Source organism: Marmota marmota, unplaced genomic scaffold (genome assembly GCF_001458135.2).
Source record: "Marmota marmota marmota unplaced genomic scaffold, marMar, whole genome shotgun sequence".
In the NCBI taxonomy this organism is placed as follows: domain Eukaryota; kingdom Metazoa; phylum Chordata; class Mammalia; order Rodentia; family Sciuridae; genus Marmota; species Marmota marmota.
The window spans coordinates 9248820-9272517 of record NW_026000051.1 but is presented as its reverse complement, the minus strand read 5'-3'; the positions used below and the strand labels follow the sequence as shown (position 1 = coordinate 9272517).

The 23698-nt window shown below is 47.8% G+C and overlaps 1 protein-coding gene across 4 annotated transcripts in view; it reads right to left on the bottom strand.

Annotated features, from left to right (window-relative positions):
* Positions 1-23698, bottom strand: part of Ttll11 (tubulin tyrosine ligase like 11) — a 240725-nt gene that overhangs the window by 34274 nt on the left and 182753 nt on the right. For 2 of the 4 annotated variants that reach the window (XM_048813145.1, XM_048813144.1), the window contains exon 7: positions 15043-15282. In XM_048813145.1, the coding sequence (XP_048669102.1) occupies positions 15043-15282 (240 nt within the window). Of the gene's footprint in view, positions 1-4788; positions 4896-15042; positions 15283-23698 lie in introns of those variants that run through there. The other 2 variants (XM_048813143.1, XR_007351190.1) reach the window with 2 other exon arrangements.

Genomic DNA, 23698 nt, shown 5'->3' with positions numbered 1-23698 from the left:
AGACATATGACTAAGGTCCACGAAGCTCCCGAGTGGTCTAGGGGGGTGAAGGTTCTAGGAGGGATGAAGACAATCTATTTAGGGAAGGTGAGCATGGGTGCAGATGAGGGTTCCATGGGGAGAAGTGGGGGATGGGCTGGGGTGGGGGTGGGAGCCACGTGTCAGATGCAGGTTATGGTCAATCACGGTGAGTTTGTGGATATTTATTTCATTATTAAAAATAACTCATTAAAAAAGCTAACTACCGAAAAGCACGCTGTGCATGGGCCATGCCGGAAGTATCTCAGGAGCCAAGGACCATGATTAATGCGGTTCTAACCACTGGAGGGCCAATGGAAAACGAACAATAAAAAATGAGTCTGCTTCAAACAATGGGCTGAGAGTTAGATTCCGTCACATGCACGATTTCTCTCACTGTTTTTTCCCTCACTGATCTTTCCCAGGCACCATTTCCCTTCTCCATGTCAATAGCAAGTCTCCTCATGCCGGTCATCTTTGCCCCCGGTGGTCTCGTGTGTTAGGGACAGGCTTACTCCTTTGGTGGGCACCAGTCTCATTAGGGCAGAGGAGGTCCGGGCCTGCTTCAGGGAAAAGGAGACGTGTGCGCACTGGGAGTAGGGGACACTCCTCAGCCAATGGGCTGGCATTTTACACTGGGGTGGGAAGGGAGACCCTGTCACCAAGGTCACCCTGACACTATTCTCACACTTGGAACTCTCTGCTTTGAGGATGTGGGCATCTTTTATTTGGGCATTGACTATTCATTGAACAATTGCAATTGCCCGCAATTGCGAGAGATGCTTTGCCATTCTAGGACAAGAGCCAGGCCCTCGAGGATACAGACACACAGGCTAAGGACTCTGTGTGTGTGCTTGTATAGCAACCCTGCCACGCCCCCCCCCCAAGTTTCCCCTGATAGCTCTGGTCATATCACAGGATGAGTATCAACTGTGTAGGGTACTTGTGTAACTGAGAGACACTGGGGATAAGGTAAAGGGCACAGGGGCTCTGCAGTCAAAATGACCTTGTGTCAAGTCCCAGAGTCCCCACTATAAGGCTTTGACAAGTCACAAACATCTTTTTAATTTCGCCTTACGGTAAGCCTCGGGTTTCTCATCTGTTGATTGGGATAACAATCCTTAGAAGACTGTGTGAGAATTAAATGAGATAATTCATAACAAACATTTTTTTTTACTTCTGTCCCATAGTAAATGTCCAGTAAATGGTCTCTATTAGAATTATTTTCTTAACACACTAGGATCTGTAAGTCATTTATGTCTCCACAGGGCCCAGTACCAGCTGACACGTTCATTACCTGTTTGTTGAATGAATGAAGGAATGTATGCCCTTTAAGAATGAGACCCATGTTCCACTACTCTTCAAACACTTCCTTCCTTTGTCGCTGGTGTTGGGGATGGAACCCACGGCCTCCTGCATGCTAAGCACACTCTACCACTGAGCCGCACCCCCAGCCCCAAAGACTTCTTTTCTTGTCAACCACAGCAGCTCTGGGCTGGGAAGGCTGTCTCCTGAGCTCTGAGCCCACACCTCTGGCCAGCACTGAACTGGAGCTGAGGGCCTAAGGAATCAAGAGCCCTCCACTCTCCCACACAATCGTTCTCTTGCCAGAAACCAGAGCCACCACTGAACCACAGATTTCTATTGCTCTACAGGAGCTTCCTGAATGGTCCCAGGATGGTGACTGGCTGCAGATGCTCCTTCTTCCTGGGGGTCGGGGGGAGGTGGAGCAGCCTCGAGAAGGCAGAAAGAAAGTACCCTGGCCAGAACCAGCGGCCAGACAGCAGGGTCCCTGAGACCGAGGACGCGGAGAGTCTGCTGCTAGCTGTATTGCCAGCCTACTGCTTAGCGCCCCCACCCCAACCCTGCCATTTCTTCTTTTCAGTAGCAACAGAAACAGGATGCAAGCTTTGAGGACAAAGGAAAGGGAGACAGGAGCGTGGACGTGGCACCCCACACACTCCAGTTCCATCCTCCCGGCAGGCCCTGTGCTGGGAGAGAGCTGACTTTTAAAAGAAAGTAATCTATTGACACATAATAATATTCGCACATATTTATGGGGTACACTGTGATGTTTCCGTACATGTACACACTGGGTAATCATCAAATTAGGGCAATTAGCATATTCATCACCTTAAACATTCACTGTGTCTTTGTTGTGGGAACATTCAAAATTCTCTTCCTGCTCTTTAAATTATACAAAAGATTATCGTTAATTTGCCTCCTTGTCCCTGTGTCCCCTCCCCAGTCACACAGGCGAACAAGTAAAAAATCTGTTGTGGCCCTAGACTGGGGACAGCACTCGAGACCAGGAGGCAGGATGCTTGAGTTCCAATCTTTCCTTTGCTACTCACTGGCTACGAGATTGTAGACAAGCTAAACTTTTGCTCTTGGAAACTCAGGATCCTCATCTGTAAATGGGTACCATTACTCATCTCGGAGCCTGGTGTGAGGATTAGCAGCGATATAAATGCATATGCAGTGATCTCAAATGTGCCATTATGACCAAAGATTATTACTTCACACATTCAGGGGCCAAGGGATGCAAAAGGCCTGGTAGATCCCAGCCCTGGATTCACTCTTGCTAAAAATAAGAATTTTTCTCATTTCCTTAGCTTTGTCAGCAGAGTGGAGAGACCCTGGCAGATCCCAGAAGTCCAGGTCCCTCGGATTCCACGTACACGGAGCAATTTAAGAGGCAAACAAAACATGAAAAGCTACTTGGAATTAACAATGGTCCAGATGGTAATGCTAGTTTGAAGCAATAAAACATGATAAATAGCTTCCTGCTGCTACTCCTGATCAATTTCAATATTTAATAATTCCAATGCCACCCCACCCCCTCATCTGGCCCCCTCCATGGGATCCTGTGATGACACCCCACATTCAGCTCACAGAGCAATACTTCTTCACTTTCTGAGGGCGTCAGCAAAAAGTGACGCTGCTCTACTGTCACATGAGCCCACTTGGTCCTCGAAATGATAATTAATCTGCCTACTTCTCCTGCAGGCTGCTCATCTCCTGCCTCTCCTGGTTACCAGGGGAGGCTGCAAGGGGGATGACCTGAAGAGATGCAGAGGGAGCACTCACCTTGTGAACCCATGACTCTTGGTATGCCCTGACTTTTGCTTTTGAATTAAAGAAATGGGAGCAGCAGAGAACTCTGAGGTCATCTTACTCAAGGACAAATTAGTAGGAAGAAGTGACCCTGAAAGGAAGCCCAGGTGACCAGGTGTTTGAGTTTTATCCAGTAGCCATGCCCCTGAGCCTCAGTTTCTTTCTCTGTGCAATGGACACAATTAGACCTACCTTCAGGAGAACTCTAGCCCGGGCCACCCATGTAAAGTAACTGACAGTGTTTGGCACGTGGGAGATGGCCAATGACTGGCACTGGTAGCATCATTACCAAACACGAAGGCAAGTAGAAAATGACTTCTGAGCACCAGAACCCTGAAGGGAGGGCTGCATTGCTGGGGTCTGGAAGTTTCTGGCCCACATGGGTGTAGGTCAGCACCAGCTGCCGGACAGTTCTTTCCTAGGATTCTCTCCATGTAGTGTCTACTGATGAGATCAACTGCTTTGCCTGGTCAGTGATAACCCCCAATGCTTTCCTAGTCACATGAGACCTCAGGGCAACTCCTGAGGGCAGGCATTGTTGGTGCCATTTTACAGTCAAGAACTTGAAACTAGGAGGTAAAATGACTTTGTTGGCAGGAGATGGCATGGTCACATCCAATCTGGATCTCTCAACCTTCCTCTGTGCCCCTCTTTCTCAGGGAGGCCAGTGGATGGAGGAGGGGCATGGTGCCAGGGGGCCGCTAGCTCATAGTCACCATGTGATCTCGGTCACCTGAACTGTGGTTTACTCATCTGTGAAATGAGGCTCATAATGCCTTCTGCACTGGGTCACAGGGACACTTAATGAGGAATGTGCATGAAAAGACTTTGCAGTTTTGTGATGAGCTGTACAAACATCAGTGACGGTCATTGAACCTTTTTAGAAGAACACCTTCTATGAAGGGAAAGATCAGAAGCTTGTCCACCGAAAGGTGGATTCTGCTATAGAGTCCTTTACCACACGGCACAGAGGGTCAAGGGCGGATTCTTGGGTGTGACATTCAAGGTTTCCCACCACCCCATCTCCACGTCTTCTCTCTTCCCTTTTTGCTCCATCCCATCTGAGCTGGTTGGAGTGGCCTGAGCTCAGTGGCCTCTCCTGTGTGTCCATGCTCAGGCTGGAACACCCCTGCCAAAGTGTCCGTCCCAACCCCGCACACTGGCTCATCCTGCACAGCCTCTAAGAGGCCTCCCTTGGCCCTCCCTGGATGAGGAGCTTCCTCATACCCTCTCTGGTCTTCTCTCCATCCCAGCCCATGTCCAATATGCCAGCTTCGTTTTCTCATCAGCCTGCCACCTCTGCAGTGAGCTCCTTCCTGGCAGGAACCAACTGCCCTCCACTCCAGTCTCCCTGAGGCCTGGCAGCCCATGCTCCCTGAGTGTGTGCCGAGCAGCCCTCACACAGCTGGCGTGAAGCCTTATGCAAAGGCAAGGAACGCTAATGACAGAACCAGAACGGGTGGGTGGGGGCGCATGCCACAGCCTTGGTAGCGAACAGCGCCCTGGAACTTAAATTTGGCTCCATTCCTGGAGTGATATCTAGAGGGGGTCGGTCACCTCCCTCCTTCCCCCTTAATGAGAAGAGACGAAAGGTGCGTGTCCCTCTGTATCTGTGGGCACTCCACAAGGAGGGGGTGAAGGATCATCAGGTACCTGAGTCCCGCTGGTCCAGGGTCATGGAGTTCCACCTCCTCGTGATGTCAATGTACAGAATATCCACGGCAGCCATGGACAAGCTGCTGCTGCTGAGCTTGCAGTTCCTGCCAGAGACGGGAGAGCAGATGCGTTATCGCCAGGCTGAAACCCACCCGCCCTCGTTTCCTCCAAGCCTGTTGTGGACTGAATATTTGTGTCCCCCCAAGATATGTAGGTTGAAATCCTATCACTCCAGCATGGTGGTATTAGGAAGTGGGACCTTTGGGGTCTGATTAGGTCACAAGGGTGGAGCCTTGTGGATGAGACTAGTGTCCCTGTAAGAAGAGACCTGAGAGAACTTGCTCCCTCAGGTGAGGATCCGTGGGCAAGCAGCCGTTTGTAAGCTGGAAACCAGACTCACATCAGACACCCATCTGCAGGTACCATTAAAAAAATTTACTGGTGAGTTATTATTACATAATAGTGGGATTCACTGTGAAACGTTTGTACGCGCACATAGTGTCATTTGGTCAATTTCATTCTCCAGTACCTTCTTGTCCCCCCTCCTTCCTTCCCTGAGCCCCTTCTTCTAGTACACTGGTCTCCCTTCTATTGTCTGAGATCCCCTTTCATCCCCGTTTTTCTCTCTCTGTTCCACAAGTGAAAGAAAACATGACCCTCGACTTTCTGATTTCATTTAGCATTCTCCAGCTCCATCCGTTTTCTTGCAAATGACACATTTTCATTCTTTATGGCTGAGCAAAACTCCACTGTGTGTATATTCCACACATTCTTTACCCATTCATCTGTTGATGGGCACTGAGGCGGGCTCCCTAAGCCGGCTACTGTGAATTGTGCTGCTATAAACACGGCTAGGCGCATATCGCTGCAGTATGCTGACTTTAGTTCTTTTGCATAAATACTGAGGGGTGGTACGGCTGGATCATATGGTGGTTCCCTGCCTAGTCTTTTGAGGAGCCTCCATATTGATCTCCATAGTGGTTGCGCTAGTTTCCAACCCTGACAGTGTGTAGTTGTCCCTTCATCCCTGCCTCCTCACCAGCATCGATTATTTGTATTCTTGATGACTGCCATTTTAATTGGAGCAAGATGAAATCTCAGTGTGTTTGGATTTGCATTTCCCTGATTGCTAAATATGTGGCATTTTTTTCATATATTCTTGCTGTCTGCCAGCACCCTGACCTTGACTGCTCAGCCTCCAGACTGTGAGGAGTCAATTCTTGTTGTTCACACCACCCAGTCTACGGTCATTTTTTGATGGCTACTCAAACTGACTGAGCTGATGATGTCTTCGCTCAGGGGTGTTCTGTGTCTGGAGCCAGTGACGAAGGGTGGGGGGCAGGGACAGAGAAGACGGGAATGGAAGCTGGGGCTGGAGGTTGTGGGCTCCTCTAAGTGCAGCCACTGGGTTAGTTGGGGGCTAATGGGCTGGAAAGAGCAAGGACATCAGGATGGCAAGTCTCGAGCGGACTCCGGGCTCTGCCACTGGCAAACGTTCGGCCCTGTGTAAACCATTTCAACTCCCTCGCCTTTGAAACGGGCAGGCTTTGTTACAATCACCGTGTCATGCTGACCTTACACGCCACGTAGGCTGCTGCTGCTCTGAAAGGGGAACGGAAGGCCGTTTCAAAAAATAGCTCTGTGCCTGTGTCTCCATCTTCCTATCGATTAGTCCTTGGGCGTGCGTCACTGCCCCCTCCTGCTGGTGTCCAGGCGGCTGCCTGTGTCACGCTCAGATGACCCAGTGATGACAGCACGTCACTGGCACAGGCTGAAGCCATCGCTGTGGTCCAGAAGCAGTTCCCTGCTGGGTCCTCACCCGATGAGTCCCTGAGGCCAAATCTCCAGACAGGGGCTCAACGTTTCTGTACTTGGCCCATCTTAATCTGTCCCCAGAAGATTTTACAGAAGCCTTGAATCAGCCACACTAAGCCCCAGATTGATGGAGCAGAGTGGCACAGCCCCTGTGTGGGGCCCACGCGGCACAGACATAGCCAGAGCCCCCCTGATGCTCCATGCTCACAGGGAGCCATCGGGAAAGGTCAGGAGGGCGCCTTCAGCTCCCAGTTGTTCCTTGGTTCAGGTTCAGGGAAGCCAGAGTATAACCAGGTTTCTGGTCTGGTGTCAGCAGTGACGCTCCCTGCCTCAGCCACAGAAGGGGAGTTTATAATCCTCCTTCCTCCAACTTTTTGGGAATCTGGAAATGGGGGGCACAGCTTGGCCTACTGAAAGGAGCACGGCTTGGGCATCAGGCGATCGGTATTTAAATCCTAGCTCTGCTGCCTTTTCTAGCTGCCTAACTGTGGGCAATTTCCCTAACCCTCCCTGGTACCTTCGTTTCCTGGTCTCTAAAATAAAGATCATAATACCTGCCCACGTGGCTAAGGGGAGGGAGTGGCTGGCACCAGCAGGCCACAGCACCGTTAGTTGCCTTCTTGATGTCTCTCCCCCTTTCCCTTTTCCTCTCCTAGAGCCAGAACCCCCTGGTCCGGCAGGCCACGTGAGGCTGACCTTTCAGGGGGTGACCCTGCCCACTCTGGAGCAATGGAACTTGCAGGTCTAAGAATCTGGGTCAGAGGGCCCTTGTTCTCTGTCCAGACCAGAGGCAGCCCCTGGCTTGACCAGTGTACCACGCTGCTGGACAGGATCATGCCCCAGACAGGCTGGATTAGCCCAGGATCCTGGGAGCCAAATTCTGGGCTCTGGTTGGGTTGGCTGAGCCACAATCAATGCTGCTTTCAACTTTTCAAATGCATCCCCGTCAGTTGCTCCAGCTAATGATAAAGTGCTCCTCTGAGCTCGCATTTGTCTTCATCCCCGTGTGAACAGCTCCCTTAGGAAGTCACATGGGGGAGATGACTGGCAAGCAGCACTGGGCATCCAGGGGTTGGTCTCCAAACCAACCCCACTTCCCACAGTGGTGGCTGGGAGCATGCCCAGGATAGTGCCCGGGGGAGCCTTGTGCTCCTATGCACTGGCACCCTCGCTTGCCTGCTTCGTCCCTTCCTCTCTTCCCACATGTCACATTTCCAAGGCCATCAATTCACATCCTGCTTCCTCCCAGGCTCCCACTCCGTATTTCAATCACAAGTCACCGCAGCAGACTTCAAAGCACATCAGAGCGCAGTTATTGAGCCCCAGTAACAACATGTCAGTGGACGCGGAGCTTTTCACGTCACCTGTCACCGAGATGGCTATCTCTACTGGGTTCTGCAAGGGCGGAGGTTCCAGTCTCTCCCGGGGGTAATATAACAAACTGCTCTGCTAATTTCCAAAGCTTCATTAGGAAAGGGCCACAGGTCGTCCCCAATTATCATATCCATGTCCTCTGGGCTCTTCTCTCTGACGCAGGACAGGAGACTGCCAGGCTTGCTCTGTGGGTTAATGGAGTATAAAAAGGGAAACTAAACTGACCACTGTATATAGTTATTTTTTTCTGACAGGAAGAAAATAGAAGTGTCAAACCTTTAGCAGGAGCCGTAATTTACCAAAGAGAATTCTTCATTTATCCCCTTTCCAAGGTAACTCATCCCCTCTCCGGGATGCCTGCAAACACAGTTGATTGCAACATTGCAGGCAGGACGGCGGAAGGAGGGGTCCAGGCTGGCTGCAGTAGCCAGGGAATGCTGTAAGGGAATTTTGGTTCTGGAGGCACCGTCTGTGTGTCAGCCCCTTTCCTGCCTGTGAGCTCTTGGAGTCTTTACACTCATTCTATGAGGCGGGTATTCCTGATCCCATCTCAGTGAAGGTAAGCTGAGGTACAGGAGAAGGGACAGAATCTGCCCAAGATGGTGAGGTTTCCTTAGAGGATCTAATAGTGGGTTTGGGTGCTGCGGGGAGGTAGCCCAGCCAGGGACCAGAGGGCTGGAGTCTCCAGCGCACTCCTGCTGGGGAGCTCTGAGACAGAAGGTGGGGTAGTAGGGAGAAGACAACCAAAGTCCCATAGAGACAGGTCCTCTGGTCACTAAAGAATGGACTCAAACAGGGAATGACTTTAAGGGAAAGATGTCAAGACTTTGGAATGACTTTTCAATCCACCCATCGACTCAATTACAGAATTTGGGCTTTGCTCCTACCTACAGGTGAGTATTGTGGGCCCAGTGAGCAGGGCAGAGATGGATGGATACCACCATCAGAAGGGAGAGGTGATCTCAGAGTGCAGGGTGAAAAGGCAAAGGCCGAGAAGCCCCTAATCATGGAGAACAGTTTTCCCTTATGTCCTGGGATGCAGTTCTTTAAATGACTCATGAGCAGAAGGAGAAATTCTTCAGTGGAAGAGAAATACAGGAAAAATGGTTGCAGGAGAAGCCAGAAAAATTCCTGGGAAGGATAGGCTAGAAATGACCTTGGAAAACACGAGCTTCAGAGTCAAAGGTCCATGAGTTTGAATCTTGGCTTTGCTGTGTGACCTTGAAAAAGGAATGGGAGCCTTCCTTGCAGGTATAGCGAGGAGACTCACCACTGCGGACCCTTTTAAGGACTACTCAGGGCCTGGTACCCACCGGGAAGTGGCAGTTTGCCTCCCTCCTCTTTGATTAGAACCAGTCTGAAGAAATGATTTATTTTTGTTTGGTTGGGGGTCCGTTTTATTTTTCAGAATCCAAAGAATCTGGGTACATACGATTGGAGAAAATCACAAATCATTCAAGTTCATTAGGAGCCAAGCATAGGAAGATTTGAAATGATCATCCCCATTTCCTCTTAACAAGTACTGACATCTGATGGGAAATTTAGGATCCAACTTTTTTTACTCCATAAAATCCTATTTATAGAATTTCTTTTGTGTTCATCTTTCTCTGTGGAAAAAAAAGAAGCTTTTTGTTTGTTTGTTTTCTGGAGAGGTTTCTATAAGGGAAAAGCTAACAAATTGTCAATATTTATTTTAAAAAGCCAAGACAAAACATATATCTAAACACGGGGGAGGGGGAGGGAATAAGACAACTCTCATTTAAAATGTACGCCTTTTTAAAAGCCATAGCTACCCCAGGCTCAGAATCCCATGGTATTGCTGGAAAGGGGTCATCAAGAAAGGGGAGATTTTTCAAGGTCACAGAGGAATTAATGACATAGGGAAGCAAGGCCCCTTACACTTCTATTCTAGAACATTCTAATGCACCATGTTGCCTCTCAGAGAATAAAACCCCTTACAGCTACCTATTAGGAAGCATGTTAATGTCTCCTTATGATAAAAGCGAGTAGAAGGGGAGAAGGGAAAGAGAAAAAAAGTCCTCTAATTCAAAGGGAGACCCAGGATCAGAAGCCCGCAGGGTGACAGGCGAGATTTCAAAGCTGAACAGCCCCGTGTGAAGCGAAGGCTCCAGGTGCAGGGGGCGCTGCTACATGTCCTAGAAATAAACCCGGTTTGGGCAAACGGTTGAATCCCCCGGCTGCCTTCACCAGAAAATGCAGCATCTGCAAATTGATGTCAGCTTCCAACGTTTGGAAAAATGTTCTTTGTGAATTACATCGGATGCCCCTCCAAATCAGTGTTCCAGTGGAAAGAGGGTCACAAAAACACATTTCTCTGAAAGAAAGCTGTCAGGTTGAAGAATCAATTAGATAATTTCCATTTCCCAGAGAAAGAGAAGCCTTCACACCCCAGGAATTATTAGTAGGTAAATTTCAGAAAAAAGTTAGAACAGGAGGCACTAAATTCGTGCTAATATGTGCTACTATTAACTGCCTCCCAAGGAAATGACATGAAAAGCTGGTTAGACAGACGTAAGTCTAGACAAGGGAATGACGGTTCGTTATTTCTCATTTCTTGGTGAAAAAGAAAAATAGAATGTGGCCAGGCTGGCATTAGCATAATTCACTCTGAAAACTGCTGATCTATGCAGCACATTATGAGAGATGGACACTGAAAATAAATTCAGTCGGACTGTTTATTATTTGCTTCCCTGTCTGCAAGCAACTTGGGGAGAAAGAGTGGGTAGCACGGATGAAAGCCAAGTTCAGCTTCTGCCATTTGTGTGGGAGCTATGAAAGGAGCATGCACCTCGCCGGGGAGACGCCTTTTTCAAAGTGCTCCCGAGAAGGGCACTGGTTCGACTTAACATATGGCATAAATACTATTAATTCACAATGAAGCAGAGTCTAAACCAAAGTGGGAAGAAAAGAGAACCGTTGTTAGGGGGAGAAGATGCTTGTTGTTAAGTCTCACCAGCAAGACGGCACCTGCCCAGATAAATCTGAGAGTAGAGATTCTCGCCTTTTACCATTGAGTTGCTGCTGGGATTTCTTGGTACATTTTAAAAAGAAAAGTCTCCTATCAGTTTGCGCTATTTTGTCTACTTCTTGCCCCCATCCTTGGTTGTGACAGACACTAGATGGCGGGGAGGGGGCCTCGTTGCCGGGTCCGTCTGTTCTGGTGGCTCCTGTCCCCACCTGAAGACACCCTGTTTCATTCTCCTGTTCACTGCAGCTCCTACTAATGGCCTTGGCCACAGATTGCAAATGACGGCTGCAGGACCTAATAGTCTCTAATGTCACACAAATCGGCTTCTCGTGCAAATTTTCTTAATTATGGAGAACAAAGGGAAGGAAATCAGAAAGCCTATTACAGAGAGGCAGATTTGTAGTGATATTTTCAACCTCACCCCTGCTCCATTCCAAGAGCCGTTTGGTTAGGCCTCTTCTTTGCTTTGGACCAGTCTCGATTCTGTTTTCTCTACAACGCTGTGTACTAACGAAGCAGCCCTCCTACCAGGTCCTCCTTGGCTCTCAGACTGCAAGTTAACTACTGATGGCCTCTATGGGCAGTCATGCCTTAACTAAATCCACAGAGTATTTAAAATTATTTTTTGAATTGCCAACTTTAACCTTTATATATATTGAGATTTTACAACAAAATTAGTGTGTTCATCTTCTTTTGAAAAACCCAAAGTTCTGGTGACAATAGACCTGTGGATAATGGCGCTTCCCTTAGGCCTGCACCCAGCTGCCCAGCCCTGCCCTCCCCACCCTTTCACAAGTAGCTCGCTTATGGCTACTCACTCTGGCTACCCCTGCCGGCAGCTGCGATTCCCAGGGCAAGCTGTTTTTCCTCCTCCCTAGTCCTATACTGCAGTAGAATTTTATTAGGATTGAAGAGGACGCTTTCCAGGCCTACTGTGGGTCCCTGCATGCTTCCCCAGGGCCCGAGTGCCCTCCTGACCAGGTTAGCCTGGATGATAAGCTTCTGACTTCCACACCTGGGTCACACCTGCAGTCCTTTTTCCGGCTGTTTCTCCTGCCTGCATTGTGTGCATCTCCCCCTCACAGCCCAGAAGACTCCCCTGTATAGCTGCCCAGACTCTGTCTCCCCTGGATTCCACCAGGTGGACAAGGGTTCCCCTTTCTCACTCCTCACCCTCTGATCCCAGCCCCGCTGGGGAGACCTCACACCCTGCCCAGACTCTGCCAAAGGATTGCATGGAGTTATTTACTGGTCATGGGCCTCTGTTAGACTGGGATCCTCTGGGACAGGCAGGGTTCTCAGTCTCTCTCTGAATGCCCAGTGGCTTTCAGGTGCTCAAGGAGAGGTGGAGACCAGGGTAGATCTTGCAGGGCCAGGGTTTCACCCGGAGCCAAGAAGCTACGTCTTCATTCTTTCTGGCTTTGAACTGGGACTTTTGTGCAATGGGGCAGCGACTAGGGAGGGGCCAGGAAGTTCCTGCCTTGGCTCCAGAAGGGCAGCGGCGGTATCACGCAAGAGAAGAATCCTAGCTCGCCCAGCCTCATGGTCTGCCTGGGTCCCTGTGTCTTTCCACAGTGCCTCAAAAGGCTAATGATCTGTGTCCTTGTCTCTCAGCTATTTCTCTCTATGTTCCAGGGCCCAAGAATCACAAAGGAGAGGGACTGTCTACTTCTTTTTCTCTGTAATGGGATAACAGTATGCACAGTTAGAAAAGGTCTATTTTCCTGGATTCCTATGCAACTGGCCAATAAGATGGACAGTAGAAGTCACTGGATATGATTTCCAGGAAAGATTTTAAAGGGGTCTAATTCATCTGGCAGAGACCTTTGCTCTTTCTACCTTCTTTCTGCCTGGAACTCGCTATGATGACTGGACTTCGAGCAGCCATACTGTGACCATAAGGCAACCCTGATAGGTCTCTTTTGGTGAAAATCAAATGCATTTCCTAAATGAGTCAGAGGGCATCATGTTAAGTAGCATTTTTAGGGCAATTAGTTAATGTGCCTTTTTTGAAAATTTCCACAGCTTAAGACAATTCTAAGTCTCCCATTTAACAAGCAGCTCCCATGAACGAGGCATCGGGTAGGGTGCTCTCTGTATATTATCTCCCAACCTCGTGGCAACTGTGCAAAGCAGAAATGATCATCTCCATTTTGCAGCTGAGGAATTGAGACTCAGAAAACAAGGGATTTGCCCAAAGCCACACAGCTATTAAGTAACATGCTCCGTTCAGACTGTCTGACCCCAAATCCAGGCAGGGTCCTTTGACTTTCCTTCCCCTAACATCTCCCACCTCCCAGATGAACACAAAGTCCTTCTCAAAATCACCCTGCAAATGCTGCTTCAGGTTGCCTCAGTGGCAAAGATCGCTGCCAGTATCTGTGTTTATCACTCTATGAAGAAAATCAGAAAGAGCTACTTAGAATCGTAAGCTTTATCTGGAGAAAACCTCTGGCAAAAATAGTTTCTGACCCAAGGCTTCTAATTCTTTGCTTTAGTGAATAAACTGTGAAAAGTGTGACTCTGAGGTACAAGCTGGAAATATTAAACCAATGACAAGAGAATGGCAGCTACACTGAGGGTCCTCAGAGACCTTTTTTGAAGTGCATGTGCTATTATTAGTGGCCAATGAGCAATTTCCTGTTGAAGCCAATGCCCGGCTACTGGACAGGTCCAGGGTTATATGTTTGGCCATACTTAATGGTGGGAACCTACTTTGCACCTGACTCTGTGCAGGACCCCGTGCGTGTGTGTGTGTGTGTGTGTGTGTGAATTTACATAAATATACACACATTTACACACATTTTCATGGAATTCGTTGAACATTGTAGGAAGAAATCAACACTTATTGCTCACTGACCACACACTACGTGTTTCTGTGCACCCTTAACTATTCTCACTCACACACACAATCTTAGGGCATAGGCGGCTTCAACCCCATTTTACGGGACATACAGGAGAAAGTCCTGGGAGGCTCAGGGAGGGTCGGAACCCGCCCTAGGGTTACACAGCCAAAGTGCTTCTATATTGCCCCAAAGTGCCCCACGGGGTAGAGGCCAATTAATGAGTAATCTTGGGAAAACAAGAGGCAATTTCTCACTTGGCAGGCTGCAGTAAGAATACTTCTTTGTTATCATATGTTTTATCTTTAAAATTTATGCAAATTTTGTATTATGCTCTATAATATAACCATGTTATTTTTATACTAGAACAAATGTATTAAATTATTTATTGGCTGAATTATTTAGCTTTTCCCTCCTGAAATTGACACTTTGGAAGGCTGTGCTTTGTTGCTTTGCTGTAGCTTTGTGAATACTGAACCCACAGACGTGCACCCCGGGGAGAACCCCAGATTAAGATGCACAAGGTCTGCCTGACTCCAAGGGGCAATTATTAATATGGTTTTGGTGTGTCCCCCACCAAGAGTTCATGTGTGGGATGTGTGGTCCTCTGTGTGATGGTGTTGAGGTGGAGGGACCTTTAAGAAGTGGGGCCTAATGGGAGGTCCTTAGGTCATTGGGGGCTGTCATCAAAGGTAGCTCTTGTGGGACCCTGAATTTGTTCTTGGCAGAGCAAGTTGTTATAAGAATGAACCTGACCTATGAATTGCTCTCTAGTTTCCTGTCTGCAGGTGATCTCTTTCTCCTGCATGGATTCCTGTCATGACACCATCTGCCATTAGGCCCTCACCAGAGATCACACCAATGGGATCACCTGATCTTGGCCTCTTCACCTCTAAAACAAGCTAAATAAACCTCTTTTCTTTATAAAGTTACCCAGCGCCAGGCATTTTGTTTTAGTAATGAAAACCAGACTAATATAACAGAACACAATTGTTTTTAACCAGGAACCTAAGGTTGTGAATGCTGTCACATAACATTTGTTAATTCAGTCAACAAATAAAAGGTCACTATGTTCCAGGCTCAGTGCTAGCCAGTAGGTCAATCCAACCTCAAGTGGGGTACTGATCCAGCACCACAGTCTCCCAGGAGCAGTGGGAGAGATTTGACCAGCCAGATGTGAGACTGGACTCCACTCTACTCAAAGCCCAAGAGGAAGCTCAACTCACTGACCTTATGAAGGTACGAAAGCCGGTTGGTCCCAACTTCATTGTCCCCCTGATTCCCAGGAACCGGATAAACAAATTTGCCATCCTGTCCACCAGGCGCAGGTAGTTGAACTGCTTTGCGTACTTGGGGAACACCTGCTTGAGGCAAATGGAGGGCAGGTGGGCTTCAGGACTGGAGTCTGGGGCCAGGTCACTGTCCAGAGAGTCTTCCTTTCCGGCCACTGGTTTTTGGAGCTGCTGATACCTGAAGTACACAAGGAATTCATGATAAATATATATACAGCTCTCTCCCTGCAAGTTCGCCTTGGCTTTAGACCTACAATGACCTCAGGAAACCAGTATCATCACTATCTTTATTTTGCAGACCAGAAAACTGACCTCTGAGAAGTGACCTGCCCAGGCTCACCTAGCTTGTGTGTACTGGGGTTTGAACCCAGGGCAGAGTCAGGACCAGAGACTGAACACCACCTCCATTCTGCCAGCCTGGTTTCCCAATATGGAAAACTTCCTTTACTGTATTCATACTTCAAGAGAAGGCTCCATTCCGGAGCAGTCTGGGTTTGATTTCCAACTCCTACTTATGGGTGGTAATTGAATAATTAAGAAATATAAAAATCTCATTGAGAGCTGGCAAGAAGCCATAGGCACAGTTCAATGAACAATTTGCAAGGATGCCTGAGTTACCCATTTCTAGGAATAGGAACAATCACATTTTCTGGCTTAACTGTTTTCTTATTTGGAACTCATACAAAAACCGATCATAGCGTCGTGATTCCTTAGTCTGCATGTTTTATTCTGAAATTATTCACATAGTCAAGAAAATTATCAGCTAATAACTCTCAAACATCCACCTGCAGCTCCGGATGCTCTTCCCACCTCTAGATCCACATTTCATTTCCCCTCACCCCAACTCTGCGTCCACATCTCCTCGAGTGTCACCACCATCTGCAGTCACCCAAGCGGGAACAGTCAAGGTAGATGCAGCTCCTCCTCTTCCCCTGCCCCCGTGGCCAGTCCACCTCTGTGGGCCTGAAGCCAACTCTTGCTCTGCCCTGCCTAGACCTCGTCACCTCCCACCTCCCATCTGGACCGTGGCACCAGGACCCTCCCTGGAGCCCTTCCCATTCCTTACACTATCCTCCCTGTGGGCGCCTGCCTTGCTGTGTTTGAAGCACACCTGGTGGGGCTCCTTCCCTGCTAACTCTCCTCAGGATTCCCGAGTCTCTGTTCCTCATTCTAGTGCTCAAAGCCCTTCCTGATGTCTTCTCAGGGCTCCTTGTTCCCAGGTCCCTCCTGGCCAGGCACACTGTTCCTTGAACTTGCCCCTCCAGCCTCACCACCCATTGGCCTGGCCAAGACCGTTTCTTCTTTATGAAATGGCCTCATGCCCAGTGCTCCACTTCCAAGCAAGCATGCCATCAGTCCCCAGGTCGGGCCGTCTTGGTTCCTTTGTACCTGCTTTCCCCAGCTCTGGCTGCCTGGCACTTCTCTGGCACACTTTAAAAATCCACCAAAGTGTCTCCCTAACCATGCTGATGCAATCCTTCCCGCCCAGCTCCCACCCTTGGGTGATCCCCCATCCTGCCCTGCACTGACTTCCGTGCCTGCCTCTGTATTCTGTGAGCTGACGGAAGGCCTGGGCCACGACTCATTCTTATTTCCGTAAGAAAGACCTGGCACATATTGGGTGCTTGGGGGAATGTTTTATTGAATTTGTTGAATGGGGAAAGTTTGCTTTTAACAGCAATGTGAGCCCCAAAGAAAATATCAAAGTTGTGAAACTTCATAACCTATGAGCCCTTTTAAATGGGAAAGAAGATCAGAAGAGAAACCTTGCTTGACAGCCCAGCCCAGCTGGCCCTCTTCTCATACCGGTCTGAGAAGCCAGCCTCTGGGAAAGAGATCTCCCTCGTGTGAACAGAAAGTCAAGAAGTCCTGTCCACAGTTGCTTCCAGGTGGTCAGAGGACAGAACCAGAGTGGCATGAAGGGAACTCCCCTCAGAGTCCAACAGAGTGGAGGGCTTGGGGGAAACAAACTGCACAGAGGAGGGGCCTGATTCCCTGGGAGGCTAACATGCCCACGAGTGAGAGATTTTCCTCCAGCAAAAATGGTTTTGTCATCGTCACCTTGAACTTCAGACAGTAAATAAAAGTCAGGTGGTTACTTTTTGGATGAAATAAAGTGTTTTTTTCCACGAAGGTTATCGGAAGACAAATGAGAAAAAAAAAGTCACACTCTTCCTGTAAATTAGCTCTTAAATTGCTGGGTGAGTGGCAGTCACTGACAGGTAAGCACTTGGGAAGTTTTTGTTTGAGGGAAGGTTTGGAAACGTGAGGCTTGAATACACCATGTAACCATGAAAATGGCCCAGAGGACCCAGTTGCAGACTGTCCCAAATTTGTGATCTTGTTTGTCTTCTGCAACTCTGTGAGTTAGACTGTGGTTGTACTCCTGCTCCAGATGGGGAAACTGAGGCTCAGAAACCTCTTGGAGCTGTCTGAACCAGGATTATAAATCAGTTCCTCCAATCCAACACGCCTTCTATTTTATCACCCCTTTATTTTAAGCCACATCATGATTTATGTTGCAGGTTACAAACCCTTAAATGATGTTTTTTATTTTAGATGTTAAAGAGCTTTACTTTTTAGATTGTAAAAGTAATTCATGCTTTTTGTAGACATGTTGAGAAATGCATAAAGGAATCAAAATCATTTCTAATCCCACAACTCAGAGATTAACACTATCAATATTTTGATATCTTATCTATATTTATAGATGGGATAACATTATGTGTAAGTTAAATCCTTTTTGCACATTACAAGCACCTTCCCATGGCATTTACATGTTTTCATGAGCATATTTCTCCTGAACATGCAGCATTTTGTATTCAGCCTGGACCAAAATGTAATTAACCATTTGTGCTCAGTTACCGCTCACATGGACTGTCATTTGATTAAATACAGTCTAGCCATCTGTCCCCTGAGTAATATGCTCTTTCCGAAGCATCACATGTCACAGCTACATTAGCTTTGGAGATCACTCTGGCCAGGGATATCATTTTGTTGTGTAAAAACATAGACAACACAATATCCACTGTTTTAGCCACTTCGAAGTGTCCAATGCAGTGGTGTTTAGTAGATTTACAGTATCGTGTAACCACCATCACTATCTAGTTCCAGGACATTTTCACAACGATGTCATTTTAGAGAAGAACTTTAAACCCAGGTGGACAGGGACACCCGCAGCAGTGGTCATTTAATCAGCACATGGTCCAGGGTGGTGACTTAGCATGGGCTGCCGTGGTGATGGGGACCCTCACCACCTCCATGCTGAACAGGTTTTCCTGACAGTGTGCCAGAGGATGTCCCCTCAGGAGTCCGCCTGTGTCCCATCCTACCCTGGAGCTGACAGAATGAGTTTGTTTCCTCTTCTACCCTGTAGCATTTCACATTTCTTTCAAGGGTTTCTGCGTCTACTGAGGGCTACCAGTCCCCACCCTTCCTGAATCTCAATTAATAACCCCAGGACAAAAAGATGGCCACAGATGTCACGCTCCTGGATTCCAAACCACACTTCACAGGGAAGTGTTTTTATTCAACTGGAAGAATGCACTAAAGACATAGCTGATATATAAGAGGAAATAAAACAATGAGAAATGGTCTCTTTGCTGGAGATAATTGCAATTATCACATTGAGATCCAAGCCATCACAAATACTGAAAATCCTGTTTTTACTTAATAGCATTTTAATGGAAATGTCGGGCTTATGAAATAAAAGTGACTGGTAAAGAAAATATAAATCAAGCTTACTAGTCCTTTGGGATCGTTTTTTAAAAAATTGAATTTGGTATATCCTTGAATCATTAAAATAGGGGAAAGAATCCTGGGATGTTTTATCTGTTATTATTTTTCAAATAAAATGGAATTCTTTTTTTCATTAAAACTCTTGTGAAAAATCACCGATCTCTATTTTGCCTGGAAAGCTTACTGTTAAAAATTGCCACCATTTATTGGGACCTACTATATGTCACACATATTGTGCCGAGCTGTTTACCTCTATGCTAATTGGCTTCTCATGATGGTCCTATGAGATAGGTGGAAATGATTCCCATTTTGCAGATTAGGAATCCGAGGCAAAACAAGGGTAAACACTTGCCCAAACTCACACGACCAGTCATGGGCTCAGGATTTGTGGTTGGGACTCTCTAACTCCATGCCCCTCTTAGGCCCCTCTATCAGTTTACCATATCATTCTTATACTATTTGATTTAAATCAAACCAAATCTTTCTTATGTATGAACCGTATGCTTTCCCAGAAATTAACAAAGTCAGGAGGTAGATACGGATATGGTGAGGTCAAATTCTAGCTTCAGAGGGTTTGCTTGAATTCTCTCTTAACAGAAATAATGTCCATCTCCGTGCCATCAATCATTTACGTAGGCATGAAAATATTCCCAAGCACTCCCACATCCCCAGGGTCTCTGGGTGACGTGGACAGAGTCCCTGCCACCCAGAAGCATGTGACCAGGCACAGGGGGACGAGCACCTACTCAGAGATGACTTGGTAGAGCCACGACGAGGCAGCCAGCTCTTAGTCTCGTCTTTCAGGGAAATGCAGCTTGGCTTGGTGGTGCCGGGATGAGGACGTGGTAGATTTCGAGGAGTGGCAAGATCTGAACTGTGAGGAAGATGCCAGAGGAGAGTGGGAGAGTGGGCCATTTGGAAGCTGATGGAATAGTCTAGATCAACCATTTGGAAGGTGTGGTTGCTGGACCAACTGAATCAGCTCCTCCTGAGACACTGTTGGACATGTAACTGGTGGGAATCAGCCCAGACTTACAGATTTAGCACCTGGGAGTGGGCGGGGCAACCTATTCCAGCAAGCCCTGCGTGTAGCTCCGCGCAGGCTGGAGTCGAAGAATGTCTGGTCTAGGTGAAAGGAGAAGACACCTGAACTAGGGCACCTGCGCTGGCGTAGAGCCAGGGAGCTGACGCGGGAGACACTTCATATACAGATTTGGCAGCCTGGGCTGGAATGCAGGGATGAAAAGGCAGAGAACACCCTGGATTGTGCTCCTGCAATTCTGTGGCTGGGCAGGACAGCCTGGTGGGCAGTGTTGCCTCGTGGCAGAGAAAGGTAAGCAGGCCCCTTCCCCTGCTATGTGGCCAAGATGTGTCCTTCTGTCACTCGATTTCGAATGTGCATGTTTCTTGTTGGCATTCCTGAAAGAAAATGCTAACCATGCGCCAAAGAAGTCCCTTAAATTAGGCCTGCAGCTAATTTAAAGAGTTGGAGGACGAAGTCACTAAAAATAAACGTAAGTACCATGTAGCCAAGCTCTGTCACTTGATAAATCTCTGCCGCGACAGAGGCTCCATTTGCTTGATGGGTGATGCTTTGCAATTTAAGGAAAAGGCGACAGACTACAAAACGAGAGGCCAGAGTTACCAAAGCAGGGAGAGAAGGACTTGAGAGGAACCGCCGTCTGACAGTCACATCCCTCAAAGCCCCAGATGATGCTGGGTGTGTTCCCACCTGTTCTTTGCGCAGTCGCCCTGCCTGCCCCGGACGCTCATCTGGCCTCACTAGACCACTTTTCCTTAGCCCAGTGTAATGACAGTGGCAACATAGCCCAATGGGGGCAGGTTGGCTGGCACTTAAGTGTGTGCCAGGACTGCAGCTAAAGTGGCATCCTGATACAGCCCTGTGGAGGAGGGGTTAGTAGCATTTCCATTTCATAGATGAGGAAACCAATGCAAAGGAGACAGACCCACACGTTGTGGATCTAGGATAGAAACCCAGGCAGGTAGGCTCCAGGGTCCTTGTGTCTAACATGGACACATGATACGGATTCCTCACACAGGGAGCCCAGGCACTGAGTACCTTGAGAGTTAGCTAGGTTACTTGTAACATCTCATTTTGGTCCTGGCCAAATGAGGTATTATACGTTGAGCATTGCTAATCTAAAAATCCAAAATGAGAAGAAGTGTTCCAAAATCCACAACTTTTTGTGTTTGGATGTAATGCTACAAGTGGAAAATTCCAAACCTTGCAACTATTTCATGCACAAAACTACTTAAAATATGGTATAAAATTTCCTTCAGGCTATGTGTGTAAGATGTATGTGAAACATAAATGGATTTTGTGTTTAGACTCGGGTCCCATCCCCAAGTATCTCATTAAGCATATGCAAATATTCCAAAATCTGAAAAAGAATTTGAAACCCAAAACGTGTCTGGTTTTCAAGTATTTTGCATAAGGAATATTCAACCTGTGCAAATGACCCCATTTTACTGATGAGAAAAATTATTTCGGAGAGGTTAACCTACTTTCCAAAGGTCACTCAGCTATTAAATTGGAACCCAGATCCGTTTGAGTTCAAAGTCTTGGTGCTTTCCACTCTATTACCTCAACTTGCAACTTTGTGCCTCCCAAGTTGCATAATTACAACTTCTCTGAACTCATTTTTTCCTTCCTCACAGTCATGGAGAGAAGTCTCTTACTCTGTGGGGTGGTACCAAGCTGGGAGGGAGAAAGGAGGGGTTCTCTTGTAGACCATGCCCAACACAAAGTGGTAGCATTTTTAGGATCAAAAATATAGCCTTTTGATAAGAGTACCAAGCTCCACCGGCAAGGGGGGCTTGTAAGTGACCTCACGGTGGCTTCCTGGGAGGGTCCAGTGTGCTCATCTGGATGGGCTGTTCTGTTTTGTTTGCCAAACAAAATCAATCTGTTACTTTACAGTGAGGGGTTCACATGAATCGCTGACACGGAATGTTTGTGGAATGCAAATTAGCAAAGGACCCCATGGCAACAGCAGCCGAGCCGGCCTCTGTCCTTGCTCAGAGAGGGATTTCAGGACAGGGGCTTGGCTTGGGGTTGCTATGTGAGCATCTTACCGTGAGGCCAGACAATGAAGTAGTGAAAGGACAAACAGGAGGACATATTCTAATGCCCCAGCTCCCACAGATCCAGAACTAGTGCCATTTCAGAGCTGGAGGGGCCTCGAGGGTCATGGGGCCCAGCCCTCTCATTTTACGGATGAAGGAACTGACAGCTCATTTTAAAAGACCTCCCAGTGCGCTTCTTTCCGACAGGACGCTCTCTGCCCAGCGTCTTAGCACACAGCAAGTGTCTTTCCTGCTGTCCCTTTTGCTCACTGTGGCGCAGAGCAAGGAACATTCTGTGCCTGCAGGCCAGGGAGGGACCCTGCTGGGTGGCTTCTCCCGACTGCCACCCAGGAGCTCCAGCTGGCTCAGTGCACGGGCTCCGGAGTGGTAAATCAAGGCATGGTTGGAATCCCAGCTCTGCTACTTGCTGTCTCGCTTTTCACTGGAACACAGAGAACGGTTCTTCAAACTACGAGCCGTCTTGCTCCTGTTGCCGGGCACAGTGGAGGAGGTTCCAGCCTCTCGATGTGGCGTGCTGTGGTGGCCACCTGCCTCCTCCTCTGTGTTCCACACGCTCCCTCCTGTCGTAAACACGCTTTCCCGAACATGCCACAGGAAAAGTGTGCATCCTTCAAATCTCTTGGGAGTTCGTGTCACCTTTTCCAAGAGCTTCCTATCTTTTTTGGAGCAGAATCAAGGGCCCCTTTGTGTACAGCTCCCCACTCTTGTGCATCTTCATCTCCATCATCATCGTCAAGAAACTAAGACCTTGATCCACGTCCTGCACTATGCAAAGCCCACAGGAAACATTATTTTCTTCATAGTAGTTATCACACTCGTCCGTAAATGGCTATTTGTGTAACTGTCTGTGAAGTGCCTGTTTCTTTCATTAGATAGAAAGTTCCAGAAGGGCAAGCACCACTATTGCTCGATTTAAGACTATACCCGGAGCCTCAACACAGCTTCCTTGTCAAAATATCTGACAAGGAAAAGAGTCATTGTTTTTATGAGCTCTCACAACAGTCCAAAGAATTAGACGCAATTATTCATTTACATTCATTTACATCTGGGAAAACTCAAGCTCAGAGAGGGCAACTCCCCGAGGAGGCTGGGTTTGGACCCAGGTGCCCTGTTTTCAGAGGCCACCTCTTTAACCCCTACACTGCCACACGTCCCTTCACTTCTGCTTGACAGGATAGAATCTTCTTCTTCTTTTTCTCTCTCAGTGGCTGGGAAGAGCCTGTCTCTACTCTGGGAGAACAAAGATTTTCCTAGTGGCAACAGCAAGAGGCTCCGTGACAATTGTAATCAGTGGTTGTATTAGCCTGCTTTACCACCTCCAAAATTAGCAGAAAAGGCCAACTTGAGCTCTCTTTGTAAAGCTCTGCTAATGAAGGGATCCTTTTAATTACACACTCAGCACATGTCTGCAACACAAAACATTTCAGTGTTTAAACACAGTTCTGCACCAAAGTATATGGCTGCGTCGGTGCAGGCGATGGGGGCGGGGAGCCATGGGCAGAAGTTATCCTCGGCCTAGATTGTAATTTCTTCTTGGCATCCAATTTCATCTAAACCCAGTTCATTTTTTTAATAGCAATCCTAATTCTCTTTTGTAGGCTACGTACCCAATGTTCTATGTGATAATAATTCACGGGAACAAGAATAATAGTCACCCTGGATCCACCCTTTATTAACTGTATGGCCGTGGTGGAAGCCTTATTGCTCAGCCTCAGTTTCCCTTCGTGAAATGGAGATAGACAATAGAA